Below are 24709 nucleotides of genomic sequence, written 5' to 3' on the forward strand. Positions count from 1 at the left end.
TGAGATCCTCCAGAATTTTGTGTGTGTTACATGAATACAATTGTTAATTTTTCTGGTAAGAATGAACCATAAGTATTAACATGACATATACGCTAACAACTTTTTCTCCTTCTTCACTGCTTTCAATCTTTTTTTATCTCAGTCACCAATTCTCCTTTAGTATTTTTCTTTAGTTCCCCGAAGTCTTCTCCAATTTCCATGGTAGCCAATCTGTGGAACATTAAACTGTGTTAAACTTAATTAATTATGCTCATTAACAAAGGTACGTCATCAATTCAACTGTGGTCAATGAACAAAGCTTAAAATGACAAAATCTGAAAGAATTTCACTCAGTCTTCAGAAATAGTTTTTTTTTGTACTGTAACTAATGATCACATGTCTGTGGTGTTTCCACTTAAAAAACTCAGTATATATGCTTCATTTTGAATCAATTCATTTAACATATTGTAAACACATAATAAATTGTTGGAGGGTGTACTTTTTGTTGGAGGTGTGACAGGGTGGGGTCACGCCTCTGGTGGAGAGGCTTATCGTGTCCATTCTGGGGCAGCTCCCTCACCTTTGGTCCCCATGGGCACTCAACTCTCACCTGTGGCTACAAGTAGCTGTTTGCATGTCACAGTGGCCACACACCAGTACACCACTTGGGAAGGAGGGCTAAACCTGGTGAGGGTGGCTGGCAGGCCTCATGCCCTGATGAGATAGGGACATGCCTGTCCTAGCATGTGAAGTCAGTTCCTGCAGACTGGACGGATGAGTGATCCAGTGATCCAGTGTGATCCAACAGCCACAAAGGCTGTGGAGAATGAAGGGCCTGACGAAACAGTGAGTTGCCTGACCAAACAGCGGGTTGCCTGACAAAACAGCGAGTTGCCTGACAAAACAGCGAGTTGCCTGACAAAACAGCGAGTTGCCTGACAAAACAGTGAGTTGCCTGACAAAACAGCGAGTTGCCTGACCAAACAGCGAGTTGCCTGACAAAACAGCGAGTTGCCTGACAAAACAGTGAGTTGCCTGACAAAACAGCGAGGGGCCTGACAAAACAGCGAGGGGCCTGACAAAACAGTGAGTTGCCTGACAAAACAGTGAGTTGCCTGACAAAACAGTGAGTTGCCTGACAAAACAGCGAGGGGCCTGACGAAACATCTTGAGACATGGTCTTGCCACTCCTCGTCTCTCCTAGCTTTAGTGTATTCTTCTTTGCCATTGAAATCCTCTCAATTCACACCTAACCCAGTCGTGCTCTCCACCCTCAAAATTTGTAATCAATTTCGCTGCCATTATAGGTTCACATCAGCTTCAGTTTTGGGTCCCATTCATAGAAACCATCTATTTCTTCCCTCCACACTCGATTCAGTTTTTAGACAATGGGGTTTGAATGGTCTTATGTGCATTAAGGATTTGTACACTGATAATATATCTGATAGTTTTGATAACCTGTGCAGTAAATATGGCCTTCCACATAATCATTTTTTTTAAATACCTGCAGATTCGCCACTTAGTCAAGAAAAAATTTCCCTTTTTTCCTGATCTACCACCTGCTATGTTGTGGGAAAAACTCATTTTTAGATTTAATAATAAAGGGCTGCTCTCTGTACTATACTCTTAACTAATGTTTTTGGGAGTTCAAGGTCTAAACAAAACTAAGACTAGGTGGGAGGATGACCTTGGTCTGGATCTGGCTGAGGAATATTGGGCAAAAGCATTGAATAGGGTTCATTCCTCGTCATCATGTGCTAGACTGGGGCTCATACAATTTAAAGTTTACACAGGGTACATTTAAGTAAAGCCAGGCTTGCTGACATATATCCTGGGACAGACGCTGGCTGTGACAGGTGTTCCTTCTCTCCGGCTGGTTTAGTGCATGCATTTTGCTCTTGCCCTCGGCTTGATGGCTATTGGGCACTGGTTTTTAAAATTATCAGTGAGGTTTTGGGGGTGACACTGAGACCTTGCCTGCTTATAGCTGTATTTGGTGTGGGGGATGATGCCTTGGGTTTAAATGCAAACCAGTCGGATATTGTTGCATTTACATCACTTTTGGCCCGTAGGAGAATCTTGCTGGTCTAGAAATCTGCCACTCCCCCATCTGCTGCTGCTTGGTTAGAGGACATAATGTTTTTTCTGAAATTAGAAAAAATTAAATTCACTCTGAGGGGGTCCGTGAAAAAGTTCTATTTGAAATGGGGACCTTTCTTGTCATATTTTGGGAGACTCAAGGAATTGCGTATTAGTTGACGGCATTTGATTGTACTTGGGAAGTTGCGCCCCTTTTAACATGCATATGGTTTACCTCACAGGGTGGTTGATGAATTGTAATATGAGCGTATCCTGGATCATCTGACATGTTGTGGATGTGTGTGGGCCTTTGTCTTGAAGTAGTGTGGGAAATGTGAAATGTCTGTGAAATGTCCGTACTTGTATTTGTGAAGTGTTGCATTGTAAATATATTAACTGCCATGGTATGTTCGGGGAGGGCGGATGAGGGGAGTTTTGTTTTGGGGTAAGATATAAAAGCAAAATGGAGGGAAATGTAATGCATTATGTATTCTGTATTGTGTCATTCCTTCAATAAAAATAATTTTAAAAAAAGAAAAGTTGAACCCTATTATTCTTGCAATACCCTACAGTCTCCCTACAATTTTACTGTTCTAATTCCTGTTGACTATTTGGGGGCCCATAGTACAATCCCAGCAAAGTGATTATCTGCTTCGTACTCACAGGTTCAGCTATAGATCCTCATTGGACGATCCATCAGTAATTTCATTTGTGTGCTTCTGTGCCAATCCCCTTAATCAAAAATACAATTCCCCACCCCCTCTCGCCTCTACCCTACCTAAAGCACTTGTACCCTGGAACATTAAGCAGCCAGTCCTATTCCTTCCATAGCCATTTTCTATAATGGAAATAATATCACGGTCCCACGTAGGTATCCAAGCTGTAAATTCACCCACTATTACTGTCAGACCTCTTGTATTGAAGTTAGTGCATTTAATTCACTTGCCTTTCCTTGCTTCCTGCTGTTTTTTCTGCCTGTCGTGTATATTCAGCTTGCTGTCACTGACTGTGTCATTTTCCAACATCATCCCAATTGGTCTTATTATCTCCCGAATTGCAACACCTCAGATTAAATTCCTGTCATTTCTCCATTCGTATCTGTAACCAAACAATTTCTACTGTATCATTTGACAGATCTCAACACCATCCACAGCTCCACCTATCTGCATCATCTGCAATCTTACTAAAGCCACACTTCCATATATTAATCCATGCCATTTGTACACATCACAAATAATTGAAGCACCACTACAAATCTCTGGTTATGGACCTCCAGCAAGAATAACACCCTTCTACCTCAACCTACCGTCATCCATAGGGAAGGTATTTCTAAATCCAACTGACAAGTCTTGGATCTCATGCATCTTAACCTTCTGAATCACCATATGATGACAGACTTCTTCCAATGCCTTAATAAAATCCATTGCCTCATCCTTATCAATCACCTTCATCACCTCATGGCACAAAGCTTTGCTGACAAACTCTAGTCATGTCATGTTTATCAAAATATGTGTAAATCCTACCCTTAAGCATCTTCTCCAGTAGTTTTCCAAACACTTATGAGAGTCTCATTGGCCTATAATTTCCTGGATTATCCCCATTTTTATTTTACAAAATAACATTGTTTATTTTCCAGTCCTCCAGTCCTGGTGTTAGTGAGGATACAAAGATCCTTGTAAAGGCCCCAGCAGTCACCTCTCTTGCCTCTGAGTAACCAGGTTGTGTTCCATAGGGCAGTGGTCCCCAACCACCCGGCCACAGACTGGTACTGGGCCGTGAGGAAACAATATGATTTGGCGATATGGAACGATATGAGTCACCTGCACCTTTCCTCATTCCCTGTCACGCCCACTGCTGAACTTGAACACATGTGAGGTCATTACACATGCAAGGTCATCAGTCGGTCATTAACCTGCAACTACTCGATGAGCAAAAAACAAATGTCGCTTGAGAGTTTCTTTGGAAGAGGTGGTAGGGGACATAAAAGGCCTAACGATGATGATAACGCAGAGACAGCTGAGGCCGAAACTGCAAAAATAAAGCTTCCTTCAACAGAAAATACGACGAGTTGTACATAAAATATGGCTTTAATGCAACTGGTGACTCGCACGCTCCAAGCCCCCTGTGTGTGCTATGTGGAGACAAGCTGTCTAATGAGGCAATGAAACCCTCAAAACTGCTTTGGCACCTTGAGTCCAAGCACCCTGCACTTAAAGACAAACCCGCTGAGTTTTTTGAGCCGAAAAATGTGAGCAAGCAGGACAGAAGCAAGTGCTGAGAGCCACCACCTCCACAATTGCTGCTGCTCTAAGAGCGTCGTACTTGGTGACTAGCCGTATTGGTAAGGCTAAGAAGCCTCTCACTGTTGGTGAAGAATTGATTCTGCCTGCTGCCAAGGACATGTGCCGTGAACTGTTGGGAGAAGCTGCAGCTAACAAGATGGCACAGGTTTCTCTTTAAGCTACCACAGTTTCAAGAAGAATCAATGACATAACGGAGGACATTGAAGCACAGCTGTTGAAACAGCTTAACGAGTCACCATGGTATGCTATCCAGGTCGACGAGTCTACTGATGTCGACAACAAGGCAATACTGCTGGTTTATGTGCGATATATATTTCAAGACAATGTGCATGAGGATATGTTGTGTGCACTGCCACTGCCAACTAACACATCTAGGGCAGAACTATTCAAGTCTTTGAATGACTACATTTCAGGCAAACTGGACTGGTCATTCTGTGTTGGAATATACACAGACGGGGCTGCTGCTATAACTGGATGGCTGTCTGGTTTGTTACGAACCCCGTAACTGGGTCACTTACCAGCAAAGATAGAGAGGTCCGTTGAAGTCTGATTAGTAAAAATACACAAAAATAATATCAATGCAAACATACAGATAATATACGTCGTCAATACTAAATCTAAAAGTGCGGGTATAATAATAATCAATAAGAAATAAGCTCTATCGTTGTCTAGGGGATAATGTATTGTCCGATGGAAATATAAAAGTCACTCAGTTCATTCAGGCTGCAGCTTTTTGGTTGGAGAGAGAGACAGATTTTTGAAACTTGCCGACTTTCCTTTATCCGATCTTGATCCGTATCCGTCCTTTAGTGAGGCCGTTCCGTGGAAGACTTGTCATCCGGGCAAGGATGGACACACACAAGCCCCCCACCGGTCTCATATGTTTCTCCTGGTGCGTCTAAAGGGGTTGTTCCCCAGACCCTCTTTTATCCTTACTCACGGGGTCTCAGATGTCAATCAGGTTGGGATGATGCAATCCCTCAACCAGCCCACTCAGGTCACCCCCTGAGGGCTTCAATGAATAGTATAGTACTCAATACACAATTCCGTCTCCAAGAGACAATGGCCGTTATCAGTGGTTCCGTTTCGCTGAGGTCAGGACACATTCCAAACCTTGTGTATTCTGGACGTCTCTCTCTCATTTCCTGGGTCCCAGACCCAAATTAATAGCGATCTTGCGATTCTCAAAAAGGAGGGGGCTACTTTGTACCCTTCGGCCCCTCAGAGTTGTGGCACGTTCGTAACAGGTTTCACTACCTGAGTCAAAGAGGTTGCTCCTGAATGCCAGTCTACACACTGTGTCATACACAGGGAAATGCTGGCTAGCTGAAAAATGTCACCTGATCTTAACAGCGTATTGAGTGACGTTGTTGAAGTTATCAATCACATCAAAGCAAAAGCCCTTAACTCACGTCTGTTTGAGCAGCTTTGCGAGGAAACGGATGCAGAGCACGAACGCCTTCTCTTACACACTGAAGTGCTCAATGAACACAATTTGTCACTTCAGGGGAGAATGCCAACTGTCTTCAAGTTGGCAGATAAAGTGTCTGCTTTCAAAGCCAAACTGGAACTGTGGGGACGGCGGGTGGACAGGGGCATATTTGTCCTGACGAAGGGTCTCGGCCCGAAACGTCAACAGTGCTTCTCCCGATAGATGCTGCCTGGCCTGCTGCATTCCACCAGCATTTTGTGTGAGGGGCATATTTGACATGTTCCCAACATTAGCTGGGATTTTGGGAGACTGAGGCTGCACTGTCCTTCTCACAGCTGGTGCGCGATCACCTGTCTTCACTGTCGACAGAATTCGAGCGTTACTTCCCAACCACAAATGACCCAAGACGTGCAAAGGAATGGGTCCGTGACCCATTTGTGAATGTCCCCAGTGAATCATCCATGTCAGTGCAGGAAGAAGATCAACTCCTCGAGCTTGCAAATGACGGTGGGCTGATGTTATGTTTGGCATAACATCTCTGCCGACATTCTGGATCAAAGTCAAGGCTGAATATCCTGAGATAGCCATGAAAGCACTGAAAATGTTGCTTCCATTTCCAATGTCATATCTCTGCGAAGCAGGGTTTTCTGCAATGAATGCAATGAAAGCTAAATTGCTGAGTAGACTGAACATAAGGAACCGCCTTCGAGTATCGCTGTCTCCCATCACTCCTCGATGGGACCATCTTGTTGTAGGGAAACGAGCACAGGGCTCCCACTGATTCAGCGATATTGGGTTGATTTTATATATTCATATGAAGAAAATATGTGCTGTGTGTTTAATATCCAAATGTTACTTAAAATGTTATGATGCTATTGACTTATAATTGACTTATCACTATATTCATGTAAGGAAAATATGCCCTGTGTGTTTAATATTAAATTTGCTAGATAAAACCTTTTAGAAATGAAATTGAGTGCATTAGCCACTTATTAGTGACTTATAGTTGACTTATCACCTAGATTCCAGTCGATATTAACACCCCCCACCCCCGTCAGCCAGTCCGCAAGAATATTGTCAATATTAAAACAGTCCGCGTTGGTGACCCCTGCCATAGGGGACTGAGGTCTTTTCCACTTTGATGCCCTTCAAAAGACCAAGACCAAGCAACAACTCTTTCTAGATCTAACAATGGCCTGCCACATTAGCATTCATCACACTGGACTCCCTATCTTCCTTGTCCTTTTTGGTGAATGCTGGTGCAAGGTACTTTTCAGCACCTCGTGCACACCCTTTGACTCCAAGCATAAACTCCCTCCTTTATCCTTTCCCTGTATATCCCAGTAGAAGTGGTAGACGCAGGTTCGGTATTGTCATTTAAAGTAAAATTGGATAGGTATATGGACAGGAAAGGAATGGAGGGTTATGGACTGAGTGCGGGTCGGTGGGACTAAGTGAGAGTAAGCGTTCGGCATCGACTAGAAAGGCCGAGATGGCCTGTTTCCGTGCTGTAATTGTTATATGGTTATATGGTTATCCTTGTTTTAATGTAAATACAAAATGCCACATTATTCCTATAGTTCCCAGTGATCTATCATAGCTCTTTTGGCTTCTTAATCCCCTGCTTCAGCTCTTTCCTGCTGTCTCTGTATTCCTTAAGGACCATATCTGATTTTAGCTTCCCAAACCTTGCATATGCTTCTTTTCTCTTTGACTAAATTCATAGCTGCTCTCGTAATCAAAGGTTCAGTTATCCTGCCAGATTTACCCATTCTCATTAATGGAACATGCAAATCCTGAGGTCTGGCCAACTGGTCAGACCAACCAACCCTCTACATGAGAGGTGTGGACATGCCAATAACTGCTGTTCCCAATTAACACTTCCCAGTTTATGTTTAATAATGTCGTACTTTCTCACAAGGCCCAGATTAATAACTAATTTGCAACTTACGGAGTTGTGGGCATTTTCTACATGTTGCCCCATTGAAATGTAGGTCACCTGTTCAGGTTCATTTCATATAACAAGGTCCAGTTGGTCCACTTTGTTTCATGAAACCGTTTTGAATACACAGAAAAATTCTGCTCCATCTAAACCTCTTGCACTATGGAAATTCCAGTCAAAATAGTGGAAGTTGTAGTCACCCACTACGACAAACCTGTTACTTTTACATTTTTCCATAATCAGTCTACAACACACACAAAATGCTGGTGGAACACAGCAGGTCAAGCAGCATCTATAGGAAGAAGCACTGTCGACATTTCGGGCTGAGACACTCCGTCAGGGCTAACTGAAAGGAAAGATAGTAAGAGATTTGAAAGTAGTGGGGGGAGGGGAAAATGCAAAATGATAGGAGAAGACCGGAGGGGGTGCACCCCACTTCACCCAAGCTGAGAGCCGGAAAGGTGATTGGCAAAAGGGACACAGAGCTGGAGAAGGGAAAGGATCATGGGACGGGAGGCCGAGGGAGAAAGAAAGAGGGAGGGGAGCACCAGAGGGAGATGGAGAACAGGCAGAGTGATGGGCAGAAAGAGAGCTGTAACATTAACTCTCAGCTCCTAAACTCAATCCCACGATTGATGAAGGCCTCCTTAACCACAGAGTCATATGGACTCGGACCCCAAGATCCCCCACACTGCCAAGAATCTTATCATAAATACTATATTCTGTCATCATATTTGACCTGCCAAATTGCACCACCTCACACTTATCTCAGTTGAACTTCCTCTGCCACTTCTCAGCCCAGTTTTGCATCCTATCAATGTCCCACTGTAACCTCTGACAGCCCTCCACACTATCCACAACACCCCTAACCTTTGTTTTATTGGCAAATTTACTAACCCATCCCTCCACTTCCTCATCCAGGTCATTTATAAAAATCACAAAGAGTAGGGGTCCCAGAACAGATCCCTGAGGCACGAGTGGTGACCGATCTCCAGAATATGACCCGTCTACAACCACACTTTGCCTTCTGTGGGCAAGCCAGTTCTGGATCCACAAAGCAATGTCCCCTTGGATTCCATGCCTCCTACTTTCTCAATAAGGCTTGCATGGGGTACCTTGTCAAATGTCTTGCTGAAATCAATACACACTATATCTACTGCTCTTCCTTCATTAATGTGTTTAGTCATCACCAGAGTCTCAGCAATCTCCTCCCTCACCTCCCACAGTAGCCTGGGGTACATCTTGTCTGGTCCCGGTGACTTATCCAACTTGATGTTTTCCAAAAGCTCCAGCACGTCATTTTTCTTAATATCGACATGCTCAAGATTTTCAGTCCGCTGTAAATCATCCCTACAATTGCCAAGATCCCTTTCTGTAGTGAATATTGACGCAAAGTGCTCATTAAGTACCTTTGCTATCTCCTCCATTTTCATACACACTTTTCCACCGTCATACTTGATTGGTCTTATTCTCTCACATCTTATCCTTTTTTAGCTTTTTTAGAGCTGTTTGTTGTTGAGACTATGAGGGGATCAACTATATTGGATTGACTGTTATGTAATTAACCGGAGGAGATTAGGAGGCTTAAGGTAAAAGAACCCTTAAGAGGCAATGATCACAACATGATTGAATTCAACTTGAAATTTGATAGAGAGAAAGGAAAGTCTGATGTGCCAGTATTTCAGTGGAATAAAGGGTATTACAGAGGTATGAGAGAGGCATTGGCCAAAGTAAATTGGAAGGAGTTGCTGGCAGGGATGACAGCAGAGCAGCAATAAGATCATAAGACATGGGAGCAGAATTAGGCCATTCAGCCCATTGATTGTACTCCGCCATTTCATTGTGACTGATCCCAGAACCCATTCAACCTCGTACACTCGCCTTCTCGCTATATCCTTTGATGCCCTGACCCATCAGGAAACTTCTGCCTTAAGTATGCCCATGGACTTGACCTCAACCACATTCTGTGGCAGAGTCTTCCAGAGATTCACTAAACTCTGGCTAAAAAATTCCTCCTTACTTCAGTTCTAAAAGGCGGTGCCCTCTAGTTCTGGATACCCCCACCATAGGAAACATCGTCTCTACATCCACCCTATCTAGTCCTTTCAATGTTCAGTAGGTTTCAATGAGATCCCCACACATTCTTCTAAATTCCAGTGAGTACAGACCCAAAGCTGCCAAAAGCTCCTCATATGTTAACTCCTTCATTCCCAGAATCATCCTCATGAAGCTCCTCTGGACTCTCTCCAAAGACAACACAGGGCCCAAAACTATCGACAATACTCCAAGTGCAGCCTGACTAGTGTCTTATAAAGGCTCAGCATTATCTCCTTGCTTTTATATTCGATTTGACTTGAATAAATGCCAACAATGCATTTGCCTTCTTTACCACAGACTCAACCTGTAAATTAAACTTCTGGGAGTCTTGCATGAGGACTACTACGTCTCTCTGCACCTCTGATGTTTGAACTTTCTCCGCATTTAGATAATAGTCTGCATTATTGTTCCTTTATAATGCATTATCATACATTTCCCAACACTGTATTCCATCTGCTACGTTTTTGCCCATTCTTCCAATTTGTCTAAGTCCTGCTGCAATCGCATTGTTTCCTCTGCACTACTGATCACTCCGCCTATTTTCGTATCATCCACAAACTTTGCCTCAAAGCCATCAATTCCTCAGTCAGTCCAGATCGGGAGCAGCATCTCCAACACAATCACACTGAGCACGGGAGCCCCCCAGGGCTGTGTGCTCAGTCCACTGCTGTTCACTCTGCTGACCCACGACTGTGTTGCAACACACAGCTCAAACCACATCATCAAGTTCGCCGATGACACGACCGTGGTGGGTCTCATCAGCAAGAACGACGAGTCAGCTTACAGAGAGGAGGTGCAGCGGCTAACTGGTGCAGAGCCAACAACCTGCCTCTGAATATGAACAAAACAAAAGAGATGGTTGTTGACTTCAGGAGGGCACGGAGTGACCACTCCCTGCTGAACATCGACGGCTCCTCGGTAGAGATTGTTAAGAGCACCAAATTTCTTGGTGCACCTGGCGGAGAATCTCACCTGGTCCCTCAACACCAGCTCCATTGCAAAGAAAGCCCAGCAGCGTCTCTACTTTCTGCAAAGGCTGAGGAAAGTCCATCTCCCACCCCCCCATCCTCATCACATTCTACAGGGGTTGTATTGAGAGCATCCTGAGCAGCTGCATCACTGCCTGGTTCAGAAGTTGCACCATCTCGGATTGCAAGAACCTGCAGCGGATAGTAAGGTCAGCTGAGAAGATCATCGAGGTCTCTCTTCCTGCCATCACAGACATTTACACTACACGCTGCATCCACAAAGGAAATAGCGTTATGAAGGACCCCATGCACCCCTCATACAAACTCTTCTCCCTCCTGCCATCTGGGAAAAGGCACCGAAGCATTTGGGCTCTCATGACCAGACTATGTAAGTTTCTTCCCCCAAGCTATCAGACTCCTCAATACCCAGAGCCTGTATTGACACCTTACTGTCCTGTTTATTATTTATTGTAATGCCTGCACTGTTTTGTGCACTTTATGCAGTCCTGGTTAGGTCTGTAGTCTAGTGTAGTTGTTTTTTTTTCTCAGTGTTGTTTTTTTACGTAGTTCAGTCTAGTTTTTATACTGTCCTGTAACACCATGGTGCTGAAAAACGTTGTCTCATTTTTACTATGCACTGTACATAGCAGTTATGGTCGAAATGACAATAGAAGTGACTTGACTTGACATTGACAAACAATGTGAAAAGTAGCAGTCCCAATACTGACCCCTGAGGAACACCATTAGTCACTGCCAGCCAACCAGAAAAGGCCCCTTTTATTCCCACTCATTGTCTCCTGCCTGTCAGCCATTCCTCTATCCATGCCAGTATCTTTCCTGTAATTCCATAGGATTTTATCTTGTTAAGCAGCCTCATGTGTGGCACCTTAGCAAATGCCTTCTGAAGATCCATGTAAATGACATCCACTGCCTCTCCTTTGTCACTCTGCTTGTTACTTCCTTGAAGAACTCCAACAGATTTGTCAGGCAAGATTTCCCTTTACACGAACCATGCTGACTTTGACTTATTTTATCATTTGTCTCCAAGTACCCCGAAACTTCGTCCTTAATAATAGACTCCAACACTTTCCCAACCACTGACGTTAGGCTCACTGACCTATCATTTCCTCGATTTTGCCTTTCTCACTTCTTAGAGTGGAGTGACATTTGCAATCTTCCAGCCCTCCAGGACCATGCCAGAATCAACTGATTCTTGAAAGCTCATGACTCTGGGATTCTGGGATGTAGTCCATTTGGTCCAGGTGACTTATCCACCTTAAATTGAGTTTGCCTTGCACTTTTTCCTTTGTAATAGCAATGATGTGATTTTCTGGGAAAAATGAGGAAGGTGCAGGATAGATGTATTCCATAAATGAAAAAATACTCAAATAGCAAAATCGTCCAACCATGGCTGACTAGGAAAGTCAAAGCTAACGTTTAAGTGCAAAAGAGAGGGCATGCAACAAAAGATAGGGAAGCTATTAAAATCATACAGCATTAAGAGGGAAAATATGAAATATGAAAGCAAACATTATCAAGGTGGATAGAAAAAGTATATTTTCAAGAATATTAAAAATAAAAAAAGAGAGGAGAGTGGATATAGGACTGTTAGAAAATGAGGCTGGAGAAATAATAGTAGGGACAAGGACATAGCTGATGAATTAAATGAGTATTTTGCATCAGTCTTCATGTGGAAGACACTAGCAATAAGCCTGATGTTGTAGTGTGTGAAGGAAGAGAAGTGAGTGCAGTTACTATTACAAGGGAGAAGGTGCTCAAAAAGCTGAAAGACTTAAGGATAAGTCACCCAGACCAGATAAACTGTACTCTAGGGTTCTGAAAGAGGTAGAGGTAGAGATTGTGGCGGCATTAGCAAGATCTTTCAAAAATCGTTGGACTTTGGCATAGAGCCTTCTAAATGGGGAGAAGATTCAAAAATCTGAGATGCAAAGGTACTTGGGAGTCCTTGGGCAGAACACCCTAAGGATTAACTTGTAGGTAGAGTCAGTGATGAGGAAGGCAAATGCAATGTCAGCATTCATTTCAAGAGGTCTAGAATACAAGAGCAGAGGTGTGCTGCTGAGGCTTTATAAGGCACTGGTGAGGCCTCACCTTGAGTAATGTGAAAAGTTTTGGGCTCCTCATTGAAGAAATGATGTGCTGGCATTGGAAGGGGTGCAGAGGAGGTTCACAAGGATGATTCTAGGAATGAAAGGGTTATACAAGGAACATTTGATAGCTCTGGGTCTGTACTTGCTGGAATTTAGAGGGATGAGGAAGGATCTAATTGAAACCTTTCAAATGTTGAAAGGCGGGGATAGAGTAGATGTGAAAGGGATGTTTCCCATAGAAGCATAGAACACTTGTAACACTTACCCAACAGGCTGGTATATGTCTAGGGGAAAAGGAGATCCAGCCACACACCAACCCACCTCCCATACACGCAGGTGCTGTGAGAATCGAGTTTATGCCTCGCGCCGCTCACGGTATCAACTTTACACCAAATACCGTTATGACATACACTTTATAGAATTTACTAACATTAACTAAAGAAGTATTAGGCAATACAATATATATATATATATATATATATATATATATACACAAGGAAAGAAAAAAACAAAAGGCGCCAACTTATCAAAGTTCAGTCAGTGTAGTGCACATCGTAGGAGCTCAATCAACGAATCATCCGACAGCCACATCGTCACCCCTAGGACCACCCGGTGGTCTTACGAGCCGTCTAGCGCCAGTCGCGGTGGTCCTACGAGCCGTCCAGCGCCCGTCCACCTTCCTCGTCTGTCTCTCCTGCCGACTCCCTCCACCCCCAAGCCCGCGCAAGTTCCCAGCCTCACAAAACACAATAACATTCCCCATTGATTAACAAATGAATACCATTACCATATCAGCCATTCTAAAGCGAAACAACGGCGAGAGAAACATTTAACAGACAAAGAAACATTCCTACTCGTAACAAACCAAAGAAGCCCTTTTTAGTAATATACACCAGACATTGTACATTCTCTCCCCACCAGCAAATGTCATGCCCGCATGGCATTACTAGAGTTCCCCAAAGCTTCTTGCAACACACAAAACCCCACCCAGGTGCAGAAAGCAGTGACATAACTACCCAGAGCAGTAGAAATCACACTCGGTTCTCCTGGTACCACATATGTCAACCGCTCCGGGGAGCGCCTAATCCTCTGAGATCTCCATACCCCTTCTGCCCCACTGGGCTCCCTCTCCACCTGCGAACCCACTGTCTCGGACACCCCAGGTCTTCCTGACAGACCCTCACCCCCTTCCTCACGGGGGTCCTCCCTCACCTGAGATCTCTCCGGCTCACGCTCGGGCTCCACCCTCTCTCCCACCACTGTTGGCTGCCTCTCCATCTGACCCTCAAGACCTTCCCTCCTCTCACCCAATTCAGTATGGGAAGGGCCAGGAGCCTCCTCTCCTGGTACTGGAGCACCAGCGAATGGGAACAGGGGCCACTCATCTGAGTCGTCCTCTTCCGAATCAGTAGCCATTTCCAGCCGAGGGACCCGTCCCCGCTCTTCAGCAGCGGGCTCTTCCCTTTCTCTGCGCCCTCGCAGAGTCCTTGTACTAGGCGTAATCTCCCACTCTGGCTCCGTATCCACCTGCACCGCTTGACCCAGCGGCAGTAGGTGATTCCGATGGAGTACCTTGATAGGCCCTTTCCCATCCTCAGGTTTCACCCGGTAAACTGGCAGGTTCGGCATCTGGCTCTCTATTACATAGGGGCTGGCCGCCCATCGATCTGCCAACTTGTGCTTACCAGGGAGTCCCAAATTCCGTAAAAGGACCCGGTCGCCCGGCAATAATTGGACAAACTTCACCTTTTGATCATACCGCATCTTATTCCTCTGATTTTGTTTGGTAGCCGCCGCCTCGGCCAACTCGTACGCCCGCTGTAACTCCCTCTTCATGTCGGACACATACTTTAGATGGGACTTCCCAGGTAATTCACCCACTTCACCCCCAAAACACAAGTCAATGGGCAACCTCGCTTCCCGCCCGAACATCAGATAATAGGGCGAATATCCGGTAGCATCATTGCGAGTACAATTGTAACAGTGAACCAATTGTCCAATATGACGACTCCACCTGCTTTTCTGCCCAATCTCCAGCGTCCCGAGCATATCCAACAGGGTCCGATTGAACCTCTCTGGCTGCGGATCTCCCTGTGGGTGATAAGGGGTAGTCCTGGATTTCTAAACCCCAAGCATAGTCAGTAATTCATGGATAAGGCGGCTCTCAAAGTCCCGCCCCTGATCGCTATGGATTCGCCTGGGAAGGCCGTAATGAACAAAATACTTCTCCCATAACACCTTCGCCACTGTCGTCGCCCTCTGATCCTTAGTGGGAAATGCCTGAGCATAGCGAGTGTAATGATCGGTGATGACTAAGACATTCGCGGTGTTGCTGGTGTCAGGCTCAATCGACAGAAAATCCATACATACCAGGTCCAGAGGTCCCGCACTCTGCAAGTGCGACAGTGGAGCCGCCAACGCGGGCAGGGTCTTCCTCCGGATGCAACGACTGCAGCCCCTACAGTATTCTTCGACTTCCCCCCTCATCTGGGGCCAGTAGAACCGGTCTTTGAGTAATCCATAGGTCTTTTCCACCCCCAAGTGTCCAGAATTATCATGTAGGGCCTGGAGTACAGCCTGCCGATACTGCTCCGGCAGGACCAGTTGACAACAGTGGGGTTGGTCCGGAGGCGCCGTTACCTGGTAAAAGATTTGGATCTTTAACTTCAACCGAGACCACTCCTTCAACAACAGGGGCACGAATGGGTGTTTCGCCTTCTCAGCAAACGCCCCATCCCCCTTCTCGACTGCTCTCCACACTGTGCCAATGCCCGGGTCATTTTGCTGAGCAGCTGCCACTTCCCCCGGACTCAGTTCCGGCAACTGTTTAGTCCGCAGTGCGGTCATGTCACAGTAAGCTAGGGGTATGGCATCGTCAAAACCCCCCAAATGGTCCACGGCTCGTTCCAGCCTCCCTCTTCCCTCGGCCTTCACGGTGATAGCAAACTGACACATCGCCTTCACTCCAGGGGCAGGGACACTCTCCCACTCCTCGTCCCTCTCCTGGTCCCCCGGCTCCCGACGAGACAAAGCATCCGCATCGACATTCTTGCTTCCGGGCCGGTACCTCAAGCTGAAATCATATACCGACAAGGCTGCCAGCCACCGATGTCCTGTGGCATCCAGCTTCGCTGAAGTCAAAATATAAGTGAGAGGATTGTTATCCGTTCGCACCTCAAACTTGGCTCCGTACAGGTAATAGCCCAACTTGTCCACCACCTGGAACAATGGAGAGGGGAAAAGCTCTCCGAGTACATATTTAGGATGGAGGGGATGCTCTCGGGGCTGCGGCGCCGGGGGGTAGTGAAGGCGCCTGACGTGGCTAGCGTGAGGATGAGTCAGTTATTCAGTGGCTCTCTGGAGGAGGACAAGGTGGCGTGGACTATTCGGCAGGCTTATAGGAAAGGCCCCCCTCCATCGTTCGGGCAACTGATTAGAGAGGTACGGGAGGAAGAGAGAGCGTTGGGGCGGAAAAGGGGAGCGGGCCTACGGGAGCGATCCTCAGCGATACAGGAAGTGGTGGCTGGGTGGAGGAATAACAACCCACCGAGGGGTAGAGAATCCCCTCTGGAGGGGAGGGACAGGGGAGGTACCCACTCTCAGGGGCGACCAGTGCCGTGGGTTGGGAGTGGGAGTCGTCCTGGGAGAGGAGGGGCGGCAGGCAGCGTGTGCTTTAACTGTGGGAAAGAGGGGCATTTCAGGCGGGACTGTGGGCGGCCAAGGGTGTGCTATAGCTGTGGAGAGGAGGGACACTTTAGGTGGGATTGTGAGAGACCAGGAGTTTCGCGGAGGACGTGTAACACTTACCCAACAGGCTGGTATATGTCTAGGGGAAAAGGAGATCCAGCCACACACCAACCCACCTCCCATACACGCAGGTGCTGTGAGAATCGAGTTTATGCCTCGCGCCGCTCACCGTATCAACTTCACACCAAATACCGTTACGACATACACTTTATAGAATTTACTAACATTAACTAAAGAAGTATTAGGCAATACAATATATATATACAAGGAAAGAAAAAAACAAAAGGCGCCAACTTATCGAAGTTCAGTCAGTGTAGTGCACATCGTAGGAGCTCAATCACCGAATCATCCGACAGCCACGTCGTCATCCCTAGGACCACCCGGTGGTCTTACGAGCCGTCTAGCGCCAGTCGCGGTGGTCCTACGGTGGTCCAGCGCCCGTCCACCTTCCTCGTCCGTCTCTCCTGCCGACTCCCTCCACCCCCAAGCCCGCGCAAGTTCCCAGCCTCACAAAACACAATAACATTCCCCATTGATTAACAAATGAATACAATTACCATATCAGCCATTCTAAAGCGAAACAACGGCGAGAGAAACATTTAACAAAGAAACATTCCTACTCGTAACAAACCAAAGAAGCCCTTTTTAGTAACATACACCGGACATTGTACACACTACAGCACAGTACAGGCCCTTCAGCCCTCCATGTTGTGCCGACCCATATAATCCTTAATAAAAAAGTACAAAACCCACACTGCCCCATAACCATTTTTCTTTCATCCATGTGCCTGTCCAAGAGGCTCTTAAATACCCCTAATGTTTTAGCCTCCACCACCATCCCTGGCAAGTCATTCCAGGCACTCACAACCCTCTGTGTAAAAAACTTACTCCTGATGTCTCCCCTAAACTTCCCTCCCTTAATTTTGTACATATGCCCTCTGGTGTTTGCTATTGCTGCCCTGGGAAACAGGTACTGACTATCCACCCTATCTATGCCTCTCATAATCTTGTAGACCTCTATCAAGTCCCCTCTCATTCTTCTACGCTCCAAAGAGAAAAGTCCCAGCTCTGCCAACCTTGCTTCATATGACTTGTTCTCCAAACCAGGCAACATCCTGGTAAATCTCCTCTGCACCCTCTCCATAGCTTCCACATCCTTCCTATAATGAGGTGACCAGAATTGAACACAATACTCTAAGTGCGGTCTCACCAGAGATTTATAGAGTTGCAACATGACCTCTCTACTCTTGAACTCAATCCCCCTGTTAATGAAGCCTAGCATCCCATAGGCCTTCTTAACTATCCTATCAACCTGTGCAGCGAGCTTGAAAGATGTATGGACTTGAACCCCAAGGTCCCTTTGTTCATCCACACTCTTAAGTAACTGACCATTAATCCTGTACTCAGTCTTCTGGTTTGTCCTTCCAAAATGCATCACCTCACACTTGTCCGGAGTGAACTCCATCTGCCATTTTTCTGCCCAACTCTGCAGCCTGTCTATATCCTCTTGTAACTTTCAACCACCTACAGCTCCATCCACAACTCCTCCAATCTTCATGTCATCCGCAAATTTACTCACCCATCCTTCCGCCTCTACATCCATGGTGGGGGAGTCTAGGACAAGAGGGCACAGCCCCAGGATAAAGGGGCGTCCATTTAAAACAGAGATGCAGAGAGATTTCTTCAGCCAAAGGGTGGTAAATTTGTGGAATTTGTTGCCACAGGTGACTGTGGAAACCAGGTTATTGGGTGTATTTAAGGCTAAGCTTGATAGGTTCTTGATTGAACATGACATTAAAGATTACAGGAAGAAGACCAGGACGGGGGGCTGAGGATGGGAAAAAAGGATCAGCCATGATTGAATGGCCTAATTCTGTTCCTCTCCTTATGGTCTTGATTCATTTCCATGGATGCTGGCTGACCTGCTGAGTTCCTCCAGCATTTTATGTTACTCTGAGTCTGCCGCTGGTTCCACAAGTTAAATATGCTTCCAGTCCACTGTTAAATCTAGTTCCTCCAGCAAATATTTTTGTAAAATTAAGTTGTTTTGATGATATGACTGATTTCCTTCAATAATACTTCAAAAGCTGTCTGTTTAAACTTTTCAAGTTTACTACAAAAACAGTTACTCCAGATTTTAAAAACATGAGCAGTTCTGAAGGTTGTTGCATGCATGAGTGTTTATTTTTTTTCATTTCACACTATTTATACTTTGGCACAGTCAGAGCTTTTCACCAGTCAGATAAAAATACTTCTTTATCCCACAATTTAATCTCATCAAAGTCACTTTTGTGATTGTAGCTGCAGCAACCTATTCCACCTCGTTGTTAGAGATGGTCAATCTGACAGCTTTCTCCAGCATTATCCATCTTGTGTGGGAAGAATTGTCCCAGTTACATTCTTAGCTATCCAGCAGAAAAATCATCAGACATTAATTAACTTCCACAAGTTTCTTACATACATTCTGCCTCTCACCGACATCCAGACACCAGGTGCAGTTTCCACATATGTGGTGTTAACACTTGATTTTATTTCTCCAACATATTTTTTGACTGAATACTACTTCAAAATATAACAGCAGGAGTAACCTGACGGATCTTCTCTACTTCACCTCCACTTCCCTAGACAATCTGGAGTTCAAGGTTTATCATCTTCAACCTTTCTAGTAAGTACCTACAATCCATAGGGGTAGAACTTTAGAATACTTAAGCCTCCAGCTGAAGGAATTCTTTCAGACTTCAATTTAGATATCCAACCTTAATCTTGAGTTTATAGCTCTTACTCCAAGGGAAGATAATCTTGTATCCATTCTGCTAAGCTCCTTTGGACTCTTGTGTTTGCAATCTTTTGTTTCAATCCAGATCACGCTTCATTCCTTTGAACTGCAAAGAGCACAGGTCTGGTCTGATTTTAATGTTTTTCGATGAGACAACATGCTCATCTCAGGGATCAGTCAATAAAGGCAATGGGACTGAAATGGTACAGTTCTACAGATGAGTTATCGCCACAGTTTATAAATTGTAGCACGATTCCCTACCCCTTCTTTATTGCATATTTTTCTTTTCTGTACAAATACAGCAGGATAACAGGCCTGTGCCACCCAATTACACCCATGTGACAATTTAACCTACTAACCTCTACATCTTTGGAATGTATGACAAAACCAGGGCACCCACAGGAAAATCACACCATGATGTGGAAAACACACAACTCCTTTCAGAAAGCAGCGGATCTGAGCCAGGATTGCTGGTGCTTAAATAGTGTTAGGTAACCGCTGCACTACAGTGTTGCCTTATTGTGTGCATTCTAGATTTCAATTGTTCTGGTGTCACTGAAAACTCTTCAATAAAATGTAGTTTTGGGTAATTGCTACTTCTATTTTAAAAAATATTTTGCTCTGCTGTTTCAGCTGAGGATAAATACCTTTGCGTATATTATATTGGTCCTTAGCCACTCGATAAACGTACTGTTATGCCTTTATAATATCATAGAGTAATGCAGCAGGGATACAGGCCCTTTTCCTCAACAAATCATTGCTGACCGTTTCATTCACATAGCTAGTCCAAATTTCTTGCATTCATCCCCCAAACATCTGAGTCCCTGCCCTCCATGTCACTTTCTGAATGCTCCTCAAATGATGCCGTTGTATTTGCCTTTGTATCTGCACAATAAAAAGTTGCCCCTCAGTTCCCTTTTAAAACTTGCCCCTCTCACTTTAAATCTATGTTTATTAGGTTTGTGGAAAAGACATGCAATATATCCTTTTGGCCGCTTACATTTCCACCTGGCTTTTCATCACCAGTAAAAATCTCAGACTCAGCAATTGATCATTTAGATTCCTGTAGTTAAAGCCCAAGCAATACTCCTTGCACCAAGCTCTCTGCCAATCAAAAATACAACCATGGGAACTTTCCTTCCCAGGCACACCAAGCTACGATGACTTTGCTTTATTGCATTATAACTTTTAAAAAAGGTCTATTATCACATACATAGTGAAGGACTCCATCATTTTCTCGAAAACTGATCCCAACGACAGGCCGAAATTGGAGCACCCAGGGAAATCCCACGCATTCTACAGGGAGGACTTACAGAGGACACTGGAACTGAACTCCAGCATGCCGAGCTTTAATAGCATCCGCTAACTGCTAGGCTACCGTGGTGCCTCTTTTTGGCAGTCAATTTCTCTAAAGCACAACAGCAGGAAACCACTGCTGGCAGTTGACCATATGCTTGTCCCATGTGTTAATCCAAAATCTTAAGAACCTGCTCCTCTGTACCTCCCTCTGCAAATGTATTCTTGGCTTTCTCGCTGGACGACACAGTCTACGTGGATCAGAAAGAACATCTCCTCCTCCCTGACAATCAACACCGTGCACCTCAAGGATGCATGCTTAGCCTACTGCTTGACTCTTTCTTTCTATACTCACGAATGCGTGGCTAGGTACACCTCAAATGCCATCTATCAAGTTGCCGATGACACAACTGATGTTGGTAGAATCTCAGAGGGTGATGAAGAAGGTTGGTTAAACGCTATCACAATAATAACCCTGCACTCAACACTAGTATCACCAGCTAGTTAATTGTGGATTCAGGAAGAAGTTGAGGAAACACACACCAGCCCTCTTTGAGGATTCAATAGTACAAAGGGTAAGCAGTTTCAATTTTCTGTGTGTCAACATCTCTAAAGACCTATCCTGGGCCAAACATACTGATGCAATGAACAGGCACATCAGTGGCTATACTTCATAAGGAGCTTGAAGAGAGTTGGTATGTCACCCAAGACTCTCGCAAATTTCTACAGATGTAATGTGGAGAGCTTTCTAATTGGCTACATCTCCATGGCCATGGAAGGGCCACTGCACAGACTGGAAAAAGTTACAGAGAGTTACAATTTTAGCCAGTTCCATCATGATCACTAGCCTCCCCAGCATTCAGGACACCCTGAGAAAAGGAGATTCCTCAAAAAGCTGACATCCACCTAGTCTTTCAAAGCCAGAAGGGGTACAGTATGCCTCATGACCAACTCCTCGTGGTGTACAAACATGCTGGTTCTATCCCAGTCCTGTTCATCACGTCTGCAACAGCTTGTGATCAAGTTCTGTCCATTTTATCTGCAGCAGGAGATTTCAGTGATCATCTTGGTAGCAGTGTAAATCCCACCTCAGTTTCTAGACAAACTGAGCGATGTAATCAACACACTTCTGCATCAACACACTTCTGCATCATTTTGACGGATTTTAACCAGGTCAGTTTGAAAAAGTCCCAAAATAATTATTACCAAAAAATGATTTGTAGTACCAGAGGAACCAACACACCAGACCACTGTTACACCACCATCAAGAATGCTCACCATGTTATCCCATGGCCACACTAGGAAAGTCTGATCACTTCAGAGACTGAAGAGTGCAGCACCAGTAGTGAGGAAGAAGGTGGTATTGGCAAGGGAGGTTCAGGAGCGCTTATAGGACTGCTTTGAGTTGGTGGACTGGACTGTGTTCAAGGATTCATCTTCGAATCTGAATGAATATGCCACAGCTGACACCGACTTCATTATAACCTGTGTGGATGAGTGTGTGCCTATGAGAACTTGCTGTACATACCCAAATCAAAAACCATGGCTGAACCGGGAGATTTCGAGTCCACTGAGGGCTCGATCAGTAGCATTGAAGTCTGGCAACCCATATCTGTACAAGGAAACCAACTACAGTACCACTGGTGGATGGCTATTTCAAGAACTAAGGCACAATTCCAAGTGAGCTTGGAGGCAGAATCGGATGCAAGACAACTCTGTCAGGGTTTGCAGACCATTACTTCCTACAAAGCGAAACCTAACATCATGAATGGCAGTGATGTTTCACTCCCAGAGGAGCTCAATGTCTTTTATGCTCGCTTTGGAAGAAAGAATGAAAATACAGCTATGAGGATCCCTGCAGCAGCTGGTGACCCTGCCATCTCTGTTTCAGAGGCTGATGTCAGGCTGTCTTTCAAGAGGGTGAACCCCGGCAAGATAATAGACCCCAAAGGTGTACCTGGTAATGCTCTGAAAACCTGGGTCAGCCAACTGACAGGGTTGTTCAAAGACATTTTCAATCTCTCATTGCTCCAGTCAGAAGTTCCCACCCGCTTCAAAAGGGCAACAATTATACCAGTTCCCTAGAAGAGCACGGTGAGCTGCCTTAATGATTAACATCCAGTAGCACTCACATTTACGATGATGAAGTACTTGAGAGGTTGTTTATAGATAGAATTAACTCCTGTCTCAGCAGGACCTGGACCCACTGCAATTTGTCTATCATCACAGTGTCCATGGCAGACATAATCCCATTGGTTGTCCTTCTGGACAATACAAATACTCATATCCAGTATGCTGTTTACTGACTACAGTTCAGCATTTAACACAATCATTCCTGCAGTTCTGATTGAAAAGCTCCAGAACCTGGGCTTCTGTATCACCTGCAACTGGATCCTCAACTTCCTAACCGGAAGACCACAGTTTGTGTAGATCGGAAATAACTTCTCCACCTCACTGATAATCAACACTGGCACACCTCAAGGATGGGTGCTTAGCCCACTGCTCTATTCTCTTTACACCCATGACTGTGTGGCTAGGCACAGCTCAAACACAATCTATAAATTTGCTGACGATACAACCATTGTAGGCAGAATTTCAGATGGTGACAGGAGTGAGATTTATCAGCTGGTTTAGTGGTGTCACAGCAACAACCTTGCACTCAATGTTAGTAAGACCAAAGAATTGATTGTGGACTTCAGAAAGGGTGTGAATGAAGGAACAGACACCGGTCCTTACAGAAGGATCAGAAGTGGAGAGAGTGAGCAATTTCAAGTTTCTGGGTGTCAATATCTCTGAGGATCTAACCTGGACCCAATATATCAATGCAACTACAAAGAAGGAAAGACAGTGGCTATGTTTCATTAGGAGTTTAAGGAGATTTGGTATGTCACTTAAAACACTCACAAATTTCTACGCATGTACCTTGGAGAGCATTCTAACTGGTTGTATTACCGTCTGGGGAGACTACTGCACATTATCGAAGTAAGCTGCAGAGAATTGTAAACTCAGTCAGCTGTACCATGGGCCTCTGTAGTATCCAGGACATCTTCAAGGAATGATGCCTCAAAAAGGCAGTCCATCATTAAGGACCCCCATTACCCAGGGCATGCCCTTTTCTCAGTTACCATCAGGGAGGAGATACAGGAGCCTGAAGGCACACACTCAGTGATTCAGGAACAGCTTCTTCCCCTGCCATTCGAATCCAATATGGACACTGAACCCGCGAACACTACCTGAATACTTTTTAACACACCTAATTTAATTATATATGGAAAATATATATTATTTTTTCTATTATGTATTGCACGACATATGCCAGTGATATTAAACCTGGTTCAGATTCCATAGCTAAGGACTAAGGACTATTATTACCATCAGAGAGGAGCTACAGGAGTCTGAGGGCATATGTTCCTCGTTTTAGGAACGCCCTACCGCCATCAGGACTTTTAAAATGACCTATGAACAAACCCTTCAACACTACCTCACTATTTCATCACTACTCATTTAATTTGTAATACCTTTCTTGTTGTAGTTTATAGTTTTTTGTATTGCACCGTACTGCTGCTGCAGAACAAATTTCACGACATCCGTCATATTAAACTGATTTCAAAGCCGTTCTTCATTGTTCGATTAGTCACATTAGAACCGTCGCTCTTGCTGATATTTTAAAAATTCACAAAATTCAAACAAGGAACGCGGTAAACCAAGGGGTGATGGAAGACTTGCATTAACTCTGTGGCGGAACGTTTCGCTTCTGGATCTTGTCGTGCTGTCGGCTCTTAACACGACACGTTAACTGGCTCTCGCTCCACAGCTGCTGCCACACCAGCATTTACAGTAGTGTCTATTTCAAATTCTCAATCAATATTCCAACTAAATTTTAAATTGTTTTTCACTTTAATTACACCTTTGAAAACTCAGCCCCGAGTTTTCAAACGAACAGCGTCATAGGGAGATCCTGGCGCGGTTGGATGACGCA

General features: G+C 44.9%; 1 protein-coding gene across 3 annotated transcripts; it reads right to left on the reverse strand.

The window, feature by feature from the left end:
- On the reverse strand, window positions 1-24685 carry LOC140714072 (uncharacterized). Of its 3 annotated transcripts, none has more exons than XM_073024785.1 (2): window positions 24249-24685; window positions 13386-16042 (listed from the first exon to the last, which is right to left on the reverse strand). In XM_073024785.1, exon 2 carries the CDS (start codon window positions 14958-14960, stop codon window positions 13839-13841), a length of 1122 nt encoding a protein of 373 aa, XP_072880886.1. In that variant the 5' UTR covers window positions 14961-16042; window positions 24249-24685; the 3' UTR covers window positions 13386-13838. The 3 variants fall into 2 exon arrangements, 2 of the variants coding, with proteins under 2 accessions (XP_072880886.1, XP_072880894.1); XR_012095823.1 differs by lacking the exon at window positions 13386-16042 and adding an exon at window positions 1-210.
- Between the last annotated feature and the right edge of the window lie 24 nt (window positions 24686-24709).

Source organism: Hemitrygon akajei, chromosome 2 (genome assembly GCF_048418815.1).
Source record: "Hemitrygon akajei chromosome 2, sHemAka1.3, whole genome shotgun sequence".
Lineage (NCBI taxonomy): Eukaryota > Metazoa > Chordata > Chondrichthyes > Myliobatiformes > Dasyatidae > Hemitrygon > Hemitrygon akajei.